General features: G+C 38.6%; 1 protein-coding gene across 1 annotated transcript in view; it reads left to right on the top strand.

The window, feature by feature from the left end:
* The window catches only part of wdr11 (WD repeat domain 11), a 131,766-nt gene that overhangs the window by 102,436 nt on the left and 16,062 nt on the right, over window positions 1-13,268 (top strand). The window contains exon 24 of the mRNA XM_066678724.1: window positions 13,049-13,144. Coding sequence (XP_066534821.1) covers window positions 13,049-13,144 — 96 coding nt within the window. The remainder of the gene's footprint in view (window positions 1-13,048; window positions 13,145-13,268) is intronic.

Genomic DNA, 13,268 nt, shown 5'->3' with positions numbered 1-13,268 from the left:
TACAAGCCCACTGATCCTGCAGGTCCTAGAGGACACTGATTTTATCACATCTAAAGCTCTTTCCCAATTCTTCTTTCATTCCTCAAACATTTCCTGTAATGTTTGTGTAGTATATATTTATATCAAGAATATGAGAGTGTTGGAATAATTTAATTACTGGCCTGGTTGTTGGATTATGGGCTGGTTTCCCAGAAAGGGATTAAGTTTAGTCCTGGACTGTATCCCTAAAAAATATCACAATTCAAAATGCTGTGTAATCCCCAACTAGAATTAATCCCTGTCTGGATAAACATCCCTATGAATGTTTTTTTTTTTTTTTTTTTTTTTTTTTTTGTGATCAACTTTTTATTCTTTTCCACACACTTAACAACTGGGAAGGGGAAGGGAATGCAAGACAGATACATACATTGAAAAGACATTCACTAAAAGAGATGCAATAAAAAAAATCAATTTAACTGAAAACAATATCTTGAATCATACAAATTCTCCCAATTACCAATTGTTGATGATTGTGCTTTAAGTTTAACTGTTAGGTATTCCATTCCAACTATTAGGTATCCCATATTTTAAAAACTAGAGGTCCAAAAATTCATAACTGAAAATTGAGGGGTAACCCAGAGTTGTATAATGGTTTTCTTAATAGCTGTAAAACCTGCCAATAACATCCTTTGCTTAATCAAAGTAAACTGAAATGTTGAGTCATCATTTAGGAGACATAAGTGTGGCAAAAGCAGAATGATGAGATCCAGCAGATTGGACAATATGCCTACTGCAGAAGACCATAATTTTGCTACTTTGGGGCATTCCCAAAACTTATGAATAAAAGTACCAGGTGCTGAATGACAAATTTTGCAACCATAACTAAAAATAAATTTCATCTGATATGTCCTATATGGTGTTGCATAAGCCCTGTGAATTATTTTGTATTGAATAAGCCTACGAGCGAGATTTGTAGAGGTTAGGCTTAAATTGGACCATATAATTTCCCAATCAAAAAAGGGGCCAGTAGAAGAAAGCTCTCTGTCCCAAAGTTGTTCAACAGTCAGTGGTTTAATATGATGGTCTACCATTATATATAAATAAAACCCTTCCTCAAAGATTATTCCCCGAGTTTATCCAGTCCATCAAAAGATGAGTTTTGGGGTCATTGTCCCATGGAACTTCATAGGCTTGGAGTGCAGAACAAAGTTGTTAGTAAACAAAATAAGATGAAGCTGGAAGATTAACTAGCACCTGAAGCTCATGAAATGATTGCAAACCACTACTGCCACATGTCTCCTATATTATTTACACTTTGAGAAGACCAAAAATAATTTAAAAGGTTTACCTCCAATTAGTATCTTAAAATTATGCCACAAAGTGCTTTGTATGAAAGGTTGACCTGTAACATACATACATTTCTATGATCCCTGATGATGGCATAGGCGTCTGTGTGTAGTGCTGTCCCACAGATGTAAAATGATGTAACAGATTCAGCAGTTATTATTCTCCAAGTGTGTTAAGCTGTTTTGTGACATGGCAAGAAATGTTTGATTGCCATCACCTCTCCGCATGATAGCATAAATTTGAACATGGCTAAATTGGGAGAAATAATATATATATTATTCATCTCTGTCTGTCCTATACTGATATAAAGAAATCAAAGATGTTTCCACCCAACATTTTGATTAGAAGTATTGAACATTTCAGGCTGTTGAGTTGGCTCTGAAAAGCACAGTAGCTGCTTGGAGTGCTGGCAGTATGCAAAAATAACATTTTATATATATAAAAAAAAAAATATTACCATACATCATATACACAAAAATAAGTGAAATGCACTCAACTTTATTTCTCCATGATCTATCAGATTTAAGCAGGCACTGATTGACTACTTATATGACATTTGCAGTTCAGTGTTGTTGTTTCCTATAACACTCATACAAGAACCACTTTTGGTTCCACAAAGAACCAAGGATTTTTAGCTTTTATAAGGTTCTTCACACTCACCCATCTCTAAAACAAACATGGTTTAATGGTAAAAGGCTATGTGCATCAGGGACACACATGATCTCATGAACTAGACATTTATGTACAAGGCCCATGAAAATGTAATTGTGATGCTAGGGGAGTTAGTTTAGTGTGTCAACGGAGGACAAAGAAACGTAGAAGCTGAAAATACAATCGTAGGGGTGTTTGTTTGGAGCTGTACACAGTCTCTTGGTACATTAGAGTTCCTGGAATTCCCTCTGAGAAAGGGTGACAAGAGAAAGATTAGCATGTTGAACTCTTCTGCAACTTACCCTCCTTTCTGTTTTTCTCTGATATAATTTAGCTGCAGCTCATTTGGCAGCTGTGTTTGGATGTTGTGCTGGAGGGATGCTCCACCAAAAATAAAGAGTCAAGCTGGCTGTTGTTTTATTTGCACCAAATGATGCAAATTATTTGTCAGATTTATATCAATTTGTACACATTTTACAAAATGTTTTAATTACTTTTTTTGCTTAATTATTTTTTTAATTAGTAAAAAATTATTTCGATTAATTTGGTGCCTTGTTTCACTCCCTCCATGGAGGCCTCAAGGCATCTTCAGTCCTCCTTCCCAGCTTCTCTACACTGGTCTCATTATGAAGGGCAAACCATGACTGTTCAGGCTGCCCTGCCTTCATCTACCACGTCTTTCAGGTCCCAAACGGTGGTGCTGAACAGGGCCATCCCTGGGAGTTTCAACACCTTCGGAGGACACTGAGAATTCTGGTGCAGCTTGAATACAAAATATGCTTTATTTCAAACATTTGGCAAACATAAAATTTAAGTATGGTAACTGTTTTTTGCTTGTTTGCTTTTGACTATACTGTTGCATATTTTTCTTAATTTAAAGAAAAACAGTTAAACTCTTTAGTATTTCAATAATCTAGAGAGCAACGTAAGACTCTTGGGAAAATCATCATTCATACAGCACTTGTAGAACTACAGAAATGTCTCAGCATGGCAGTGGAGTTCTAGTGATTTGCTTAGAGAAATCTCAGAGTAAAGCCCTAATTAAATTCAATGACTAGAGCAACTCAAACATTAAATACATTAATAACAACTGAGAACCAACTCAGCATCGCTGATCTCAAGAGTGGACATACATTGATTGACTGGAGGAAATATTCTGTAGCAGTCAGAAATAGCTTAAGCAGTTGTTGAGATAAGTGATGGCTACTTACTTGCACACAATTAATATATACTACTCTGTAGTATATTACTCTGTAGAGAGCAAATTATTAGGAGAGTGACAGGTTTGTCCAGTGGGAAAGCACAAGCTTCTGTCAAGTTTTTCAGAACAGGCCTCGGAGCAAGTGTTAATCTACACCAAAAAGTAGTTTAGTTTATTACTTTTTATACTTTATTACTTTTTAGTTATTCTTTATTCAATTATCTTTTGTAACTGCTTGGGTTTTGAACCTACCCAGGTTGGGTTAGGAACCTATACAGAATCATGAGCATGATTAATTTTGTGAGGAGGAAATTGTGTTTCTTTTGCTATGATAAAACCACAGATGCACAGAATACGTAATTGCTTAACCTCTCACACACACATACACAGACAATGTTTAATAATGCTGATTGGATGCTTTGGGGTGTTTTTAAAATTCAGTAGTGTCATTGTGCATACAGATTCATTTCTTACTTTATTGCTTCCCCATCCCCCCACAGACTGTTCATTATGCCTGAATATGGCGGCCTGACGCTTGTTTGAGTTTCATCAACTTTTCTTTCTGTGTGTGTGGAATCCAATCAATCTGAGGGCATTGAGGATTGGAAATGTACATCCAGGGGGTATGTCAGCAGTTAACATGTGATGGGCTTGCAGGTTTTGAACATTGGACTTGAATGGTTTGTACTGGCAGGAACAGGGCATGTTATTCAACATAAAATAAACTCATTATTTAAATCATAAATATATGTGTTGAAAAATAGTGTTAAGTAATTTTATGCATACTTATTATGCCCTAGGATCTTCATAAATAGCTTTAGGATTAACCCTATGCCTTAGCCCTCATTAAGAAAGCATACATGTATTAATAATAAAATATGCCCGTTTTAAACATACAAACCTCACATATCTTTTCTTTTGAATTCTCTGTGTGAAACCGCTGAGCAGATGAGATGAAAGCACAGCCAAGGCAAACACACAAAACATTAACAATCAAAAATTATTAACCGTAGATGTTAAGGCTAGTTGGTTGCTGATCGGATCATAAACTGTCACAGCAACCATAGGGTGTAGCTGTAAGATTGTAACAATGGAAATTGTGTGGCTTCTGGTAGGAAGAGATTGGGGTGGGCCCAATGTGAAGCTCTAATGGATTGGCATAGGATATTTTACATATTATCTTGTGTATGATTATAATTACTTATCTAGGTTATCTAGTGACTGCTGTGAATAGAGCAGCTGACAACAGGGGAAAGACCTTGTGGCAGCTTGGAGAGACAGCAGACAAAGGGGAATAAACCCTTGTGGGGCTGCCATGGGCTAGCAACCCATTGCAGAAACAGCTATGGTGTGATCAACCATATGGATGCAACCAATAGCGGCTACAAAGCACTTTGAATTGCTTCTGTATGAAAGGTGCTCTATAAATAAACTTGCCTTGCCTTGCCTTACAATAAAACATATAGATTCAATATCCCTTGAGTTTGTGAGAGCAGGGGTGGAAGATGACTCATAGGAGGATTACATAGCTATGAACAATGGAATGGCTTTGACTATGAGAAAGGAGATAAACATAGTAGCAACTGGAGTGGTAGGAGAAGGAAAAAGGTTACAGGTGTGTGTGTGTGCGGATGAGACAAGGTGACAACAGTAAGATGACTGAGGATTCATCAAGGTAAGAGAAGGTGCTTGGATAAGGGAGTACAGGGGCCCCGCATTGAACATTACTTGTTACGGGGTTGTTCAAATCAGTCGGTTGAAGTCCAGCGACAGGTTATTCACCACAGTTCACAGGATACCAGGCCCTGTTACTACTGAGGAGAACACCAGCACAAGTGTACAGGAGGATGAATCTAATGTTAACCAGAGGAATGATGGAGGGAGGGTGAAACAAGGGGTGAAAGAGAAAGGAATTGGCAGAGAATAAAAGTAAAATGGTCAGCTGCTGTAGATAAAGTATGGTGGAAGTGTATACATGATGATTTGAAAGGTATATAGGTTTGAAGGGCTCAGCAGAGAAGAAATTGAATAGTTTAGGTAAAGTTATTTATGAATATGGAATGGCAAGGTATGGTAGGTTGCAGAAAAAGCAAAAGGGACAAGATATTGTGAAGGCAAGACAGCAAGTAGAAATAGATGAACTAATACAGGAGTTAAGGGCTCTTAGGAAGCAGTGGAGGCGAATAGGGGAAGAGGAAAGAAAGGGCATTAAGGTACTACAGAAAGAGCTTAAGGGTAGGCTGGCAGTGTTGAGAAGAGCAGAGACCTTGAGGAAAAGGAGGAAAAAGAAGAAAAAAAAGGAGGAAAACATGCTAGTGCAGCGTTCTTTAGGAATCCTTTTAATTTTGTGAAGACCTTATTTGGTAAAGAGAAATCTGGGAGTTGGAAAGAGGGAGTTAGAGGAGCATTTCAATGACGTGTACACTGATAACTGATAAGGATAAAGCAAAAGCGCTAGAGTTGCCACAAGATAAGGTGCATTATGGCTTGGCAGGTTCTGCTCCAGGGCCTAATGGTGTGATGTATCGGGTGTACAAGTATGCACCTGAGGTCTTGAAGTTTTTGTGGAGGTTGATGGTCATAGTTTGGAAAAAAGGGATCATTCCAAAAGAGTGGAGAAGAACAGGTGGCATCTTTAACCCTAAGGAGAAAGATGCTGTGAGTATAGAACTGTTTAAGCCCATAAATCTTCTTAATGTGGAAGGTAAGATTTTTTTTTAGTGTGATAGCGCGGAGGCTTGCTGCTTACTTGAATGCAAACAAATTAATTGATACATCAGTGTAAAAGGCAGGGGTTTCTGGCTTTGGAGGATGTTTGGAACATAGCAGCATGATCTGGCATCAGATTCAGACAGCCAACAAAGAGGGTAGAGATCTATATGTTGTAGAGGTTGCATGATAGTACTCGGCTTCCACCAATCAGGGCTTACATGACATGACATGATGACCCTGACAACTACTGTGCCTTGCACACAGCAATTGCTGGGGAAGTTAAATGATAATATAAGGTTGGCTAGGCTGAAAGTTAAAACGAGCAGGTTTAGAAGTCGATTGTCAAAGGGAAACTTGACAAACTTGAGCGAGCCTTGGGTCAGGTGATACATGGAAATCTTTTAGTAAGGCCACATCACTAGAGAGAAGCCAAATTATAACTAGATTTATTTGTGATCAGGAGGAGGAGGCACAGTGCGCAACAGCAGCGTCACAGGCAAAACAAGTCCAATGGCTTCGCTGGGAGAATTTAGAGAAGTGGAAAATCACTTGGCAAGAACTGTGGGCAATGGAGGCAAGTCGTATTAAGTTTTTGCTTGGAGCAACTTATGACGTCCTTCCAACTCCACAAAATCTTGGACAGTGGGTAGGTGAAGACCTTAGTTGTAGATTATGTATAGGGGTTGGCACGCTGAAGCACGTTCTATCAGCATGCAAGGTTAGTTTGTCGCAGGGGAGGTATACATGGAGACAAATTCAGGTGCTAAGGGTTTTTTGCATGTTTGTTAGACAGCAAACGCTAAGAGGTAAATGTATTGATGAGTTGTAATAGTAATAAAGCGATTAGATTTGTGCATGAGGGGAAATGTATTCAAGAGCATGCACAGGCTATAAATATTGATAGATGGGGTGAAGCACGAGATTGGTAATTGGTGGATGTAGGTAAAAAACTGCAGGTCGCAGAGTGTATTGCATTAACTACAGATATGGTGCTGTACTCTGAAAGTAAACGGATAGTTTATTTTATAGAGTTCCTTTTGAGGATGCAGCTGATGAAGCCTTTGAAAGGAAGAAGCTTAAGTATGCGGACATGGTGGCTGAGGTGTGGGAATGTGGGTGGAAGGCATATGTTAGAACGGTGGAGATAGGTGTTAGGGTATTTGTAGCCAAGTCTGCCACATCCCTGCTTGTGGAGTTCGGCATCAGGGGCCGGAAACTAAGGGCAGCTGTGAAGGAGTTATCAGAAACAGCTGAAAGGTCTAGTCAGTGGTTGTGGATAAGAAGAACACAGACTAGTTGGGAAAATGCACCGTAGAGGTGCTGTTGTGATGGTTGGTGATGTAGCATGTAAAGATCACATGGAACTGGTGGCACTGAGCATGCTTTAACGGTGCCAGTCAGGCTAGGTACAGCCTTAGTCACCAGGGAGGCCAGTGTGGATTTACATTTGTTGATGGTTAAAGGTAAGGTAGGACTGTAAAGCTGGCTTGGAGGGGGTGGGTCTGGGACGCCAGACTTCACTGTTGAGAATTCTGGAGGTGTAGTGGGCTTAATTCAGTGAAACACTGATGAGGGGAGGTGCCTGCCTGATGACCACTGTGAAGAGCTAGTGATGCAGTGGATGGTTTTGGTACTCAGGTTTTAGACTCATTGATTAACCATTAATGTTAAGGGTAGCTGGTTGCTGGTCACAGCAACCATAGGGTGTAGCTGTAGGATTGGAACAATGTAAACAGTGTATTATGCCGTGATTAGACTACGCATTATTTTTGTCACTATGTAAGATTAGCACTACAAATTCATGCCATGTGTTGATTGAGAGACTGGCAAAGCTACACGTTTGACACAGACCATTCTTTGTTCAGGTCATTGTGTGAGTTCATATATTGTCTGGGGGGCGTTTAAAGAAACTGTCAATCATGGCTATAGAGGCACTGTGTGTGATGCTGGCAGTTTTGTGTTCCAAAAAGAAAAAGTAGAAGAAGAAAAATCATAAAGGAACATAGAATATGTCAAACTATTCAAAAATATTGAAAAAAAATTCTAACTAGACTTTTTGTCAGGATGTCGTGAGGCATCCCAGACATCACTGATCTTTGATTATGTCACACCATTACTCATCCCCGACACTCATATTTGGTTCCAACACTGGAAATTTGCCGGTTACAACAAAATTATGTTAAAATCAGGCTAAGCATGTGTAGTGTGATCCAAGCATTAGGGAAACACATCAAACAATTATTTTAGTCTATCTCATTACAAGAGATGTTTTAAAGTGTTAACTCTTTAAAAACACATTTTGACTCCTCAGGTTTTTTACATGAATTTTTAAATTATTAGTATTATTTATTTATTTATTTTTTGTGTTAAATGTGTTACATGGGACAGGTTCAGATTTACTCTTATGAACCAGGTTTTTTGTTTGTTTGCTTGCTTATAATATCAACCCTATTTTACTCCAGTGTGAAAACATATTTTGACTGCTGGTTTTAGTTTTGCCAAATTTATCCAGGACCATACGATGAATAATCAGACTTTCCACATTTGTTTGTTCCAGAGTTGTTCAATCTGTTTTTATTCCATTCCTGTTTCACTGGTTTTTGACTAATGGAGGGGCTTGTAAATGTCACAGATGGCAGCAGGATCCTTTTCTCTGCTTACCACAGCAACCTACATTAAAAATAGTATAAACTATGCAGAGAACTGTAACGCTCTGCAAAAGCACTGAAATTCAAAAAGAAGGTGATCATTTTTTTAGGGCAATGCTCTTCTCAGACTTTGTGTTGTGTTTGTTGATGTGTGGTTTCTGCACTAAATATTTCCCTTTCCCGACTCTCTGTGTTCTCAAAGCTCTCACAGATCAAAGGAAATGACAGAAGGATCCTGTTTTAATCTTTCTTTCTTTCTGTCTTTCTAGCTTTCGTTTTTTTTTTTTTTTTTTTCTTTCTTTCTCTCTCTCTCTCTCTCTCTCTCTCTCACTCTCTTTCTCGGACAGAGCTGGGTAGGGGTGGGCTATACGATATAATATCGTGCATGATAATGCCGATATGTTTTTTTTTATTTATTTATTTTTTATTTTATTATTCGATAAGACTTGCCATATCGTGATATTGTGATGTAAGCGCAAGCTTCTGACACAGGCACATGAATGTGACTTCAGCTCAAGCTAAAGCTGGGGGATATATCGATACATTCCATAGTATTTTTTACACAATTTTGAAAATGACCATATGCCTATTTTCCAGCTGAGTACATTTTAAAAACTGCACAAATGTACCGCATGCACGCTCACACACCCAAACAGAAAGACACGCACACACCATGCTGTCCATGCTGTTGTTCGTGTATGCCGTCTCAGCACATTTGTCGCACTCTCAGATCTACCTCTCTGATAACTGTAAGTAAGTCAACAATGGAAAAAATGAAACCAGTGGCAAAGCTTTAATTCCATAAAAGAGCACTGTTAAGACCATGAAGTGTTTGAGACATGCTGCTCTCCCTCAGCCGGAGAGAAGAGTAAATACTCCTCCTAAACAGAGAATGCATTTCTCATTGGTTGTCACTTTTATTTAGCCAATCAGCAGCCAGACTTAGCTGTCCATTATTTAGTGCTGCAGCCAATGGAGTCACAATCCTGCCTACAGGGGGTTGTTGGTTTTGTGGCAACGGCGAGAGAAACAGGTCAGTGCTTAAAAAATAAAAAAAAATCACATTAAACCATTTCTTTTGTTTGTTTCTTAATGCGAGTTTATTTGAAGTAGGAAAATCTAAGTATCAGATCGAGACTCGTATTTCTTAGACATACAGTTTGATCATTACAGTTAGATAATACAGCATGTTCTTTTTGGTGTTAAAAATAAACATTTTGATTATATTTTGTTATGGCTTTCATAATATCGTAACTTAGCTCACAATTTTTTTAGGCATAACGAGTACTCAGTGTGAGTTTCTCTGGGTTCTCTGCCATTGAGCTGATTAAGGCTATCATTACTCTACTGCCAAAAAAAGTGCAAGCTGCAGGATATTCAAATCTGTGCATAAAGCTCAAAGTGTCCCCCCCAAACCTCAGCTGTTAAGAGAAGCATTTGGGCCAGGTCATTTACGTGGACCAGACATACTGGATGCCTGTAAGGTCTATTACAGACACTGTTGTTTAATGAGATGTATTTACAAGTAGGGTTTTGTTTTGGTCTCAGCTTTTCATCTAGTGAAGCAAATGTATCTTTGGGAAATTCTTGAAGCTTCCGTTGTTATTCTCTGTTTTGCTGCTGTGAAGTATAACATATTAGGACACTGGGAGTGTACTAAAAGTTAATGGTGGTTTGAGAGCTTCCTTTAAGGCGATGCTGTGCTCTGTCAGGAATGTTGTATTTCTTTGTCATTTGACCGCTTCTTAATAGACTTCACTCCAAAATTGAATCTGCCATCTTGTGTTTCATCCTCTGTCCAAAATGTTTTAATGCAACCATGATGTTTATGTGGTGAGCTAAGTTCAATGCAAGGACAGAGACACAGGTGACAGAGGATAGCTCTACACCAGAATTTATTAACCAGGCTGCATGAGATTTGTCTTGTATAAGAGGACAACAAAATGTAAATTAACCAAAGAAAGACCAAATGAAATGTGTCAACTGGATTCTGAATGTGGATGGCACCAAAAAAAAAAAATAATAATAATAATGACCAAAGATGAAGAAAATTAACACATTTGGCCCAAATCAGTCTACTTTTTGGCACTTAGTGGCTCAGTTATGGCATAGGGAAGTATAGTATGGACTGGATATGGGCCAAATATTATAAGTCGGACTTGACTTGGTTTATGTTACGCATTGTGTGGGCCAGACGTGGTCCAAATGTCAACATCTGGCCCATGAATGATAAACCTGAGCTGAGGTAGCCAGACTCAGAGTCAATGGCTTCATTCCAGGCCAAATGTGGGCAATAAGAGAATACAGATGTGCCACATTAGGCCAAAATATACTTTGCTATATAGGAATTAGCTGTACATAACATATGCAAACTATGCCCACATACCTAGTGTGTTTAGAAAAAGGTTACTGGAGTCCCTGAGTTCTGGAATGTATGGTAATGCATAAGTTGACCTGTCATCATCCAAGGCAAATATCAGCTCTTAAATGTTCATCAGGACCTAGGCAACACACACACACATTCACTCACACCTACGGACACTTTTAAGTTGCCAATCCACCTACCAACGTGTGTTTTTTAGACTGTGGGAGGAAACTGAAGCACCCAGAAGAAACCCATGCAGACACGAGGAGAACACACCGAACTCCTCACAGACAGTCACCTGGACGAGCAGGACTCGAACCCACAACCTCCAAGCTGTGTGACTGTGACACTAACTGCAGCACCACCGCCGCCTCAACACAATATATTAAAACATACATTAATAAACACACACCCCACAGGTATTTAACCAGAAAGATATGTCCAGACCTCTGAAAGGAACCAACCAGCTCTTAGCCTGCACCTGTGCTGAACTGTGTTGAGTATAAGTGAGTGATTCAAGAAGGAAATAAAAAATATGTCAAGAAGAACAAACTGGAATGGAAGAGAAAAAAACATGAGAATGGGCAAGATGAAACAAAACTCAACAACACCAAAACTGAGGGCTTATCCACACACATGATATAGTTTTTTTTTGTTTTGTTTTATTAATATTTTCTATGCGTTTTCACCTATTGTCCATACATATACTGTGTTTTATGTCACTAACCTTTTTGAAAACTCCACTCTGTCCAGGCTGATGATATAGAAACTCTGTTTTATTCTGTATACAGGGAAAAACTGATGTTGGGCTTGTAATGTCTAGAGTGTGTTCTGTTATATTCTTTGTTTGACACCAGAATTTGCACAATTGGCTCCTTTGTTTACATGAGGTGATTATGTGCATGATGCACGCAACCAAAATAGCGGATGTTTAAAAATGATCTGTTTTGCCAACATGGCTTTATGGTTAACATTATATCTCTACTGTCTGGATTGGCATGCTCTTGAGAGTGCTTAACAGGATGTTGTTGTTTTGTTTTTTGTTTTTTAGTTTTATCTCCATAAGTTATTTTCAAAACAGTGCTTGTACCTCTGTACCTGTAGACTAGGCCTGATATATAACTTCTTAACTTAACATGATTTTTGAATCTGCTGCTCGATGGGGGAAGTTATTGTCATGAAGAAATGGGAGAGTGGTTTATCATATTTGCCAGCTGTTATGACTTGGAAAAAGGGTGGTTTATACTATTTGGTTTATCTTATGGATGAAGCTCCATGGATTGGAAGATAGTATTAGTAAAATAGTGCTGATTATTAATAATCTGATAGCTTCAGCTCTCTGGCATTAGCTGTCTTGTCTCCCTATATCTGGTCCTTATGTCTGGTCACTATAGTTTTTTGGTGAGTTTAACAAGGTGTCCTCTTTCTGCCCCAAGAGGAAAACAAGGCTTGATACTTCTGAAAAGCAGACTAACAATATTTCATGTATAGTTTATTCAACATTTTTTTATCCACCTCGGATATTTAGGGTGAAGGAAAACGTTACAATTTTAGCCATCATAAATAAATAAATAATTCTAAAATAAAATAAATAATTATTCCTCAATTATCTTTCTGGTTTATCTACTGGTGCGGTAAACCAGAGGTGTAACAAAAATAAATAAATAAACAAAATGGCTCACACTTAATGTGTTATATCCATTTTAACCAACAGGTTAGACATAAAATGTATTGGATCCCAACCACCTTTTGACACTTTAAGCTGTTTGTTTATGAACTGTCGGGCCCTTTTATGCCAAATATATGTTTGGTGCCGGCTATGAGAGGAAAGGAAGAATGATATCAGTAACTTAACTTCATGCTTGGTCAAACAAAGCTAGCTCTCTGTGACTCAACCTGAAAAAAGTAAGAGTGGACCTGGTCAGGATGTTTTGCCTCTGTTCATTAGCCTGTTGAAATCTAGAATTATTTTAAAGCAGTGAATAGTTTGGAAGTGTCTGAATTGGAGTTGAGCTACAGCAATGTGTTTGGCATCCTGGTGGAGGGAGAGCTGATCCTTCTGAGTGCTTGGGGAGGACTTCATTTAAACAAACAAAGAAAATTCTCTCTCTCTCTCTCTCTCTCTCTCTCTCTCTCACTCAACAGAGGTTCCAGCTTGAAAGGGTTCATCTGCAGGAGGTGAAGAGGTCCAGTTATGAGCACACTAAAAAATGTGCTGACCAGCTGCTTCTCTTGGGACAGGTTAGTTACTCACTTCACAAGTCTGTAGGTCATGTTGCGTCTAGGATAATCTTGCCTAAGGCAAGAGTTCTATTTGCTTGTAAACAAAATTACAGTATTAAGACCAAGGCAAATGCAGATTAAG

This window comes from Hoplias malabaricus, chromosome 8 (genome assembly GCF_029633855.1).
Source record: "Hoplias malabaricus isolate fHopMal1 chromosome 8, fHopMal1.hap1, whole genome shotgun sequence".
NCBI classification, from domain to species: domain Eukaryota; kingdom Metazoa; phylum Chordata; class Actinopteri; order Characiformes; family Erythrinidae; genus Hoplias; species Hoplias malabaricus.
The sequence above is the reverse complement of the archived record's forward strand: the minus strand, read 5'-3'. Positions and strand labels throughout refer to the sequence as shown.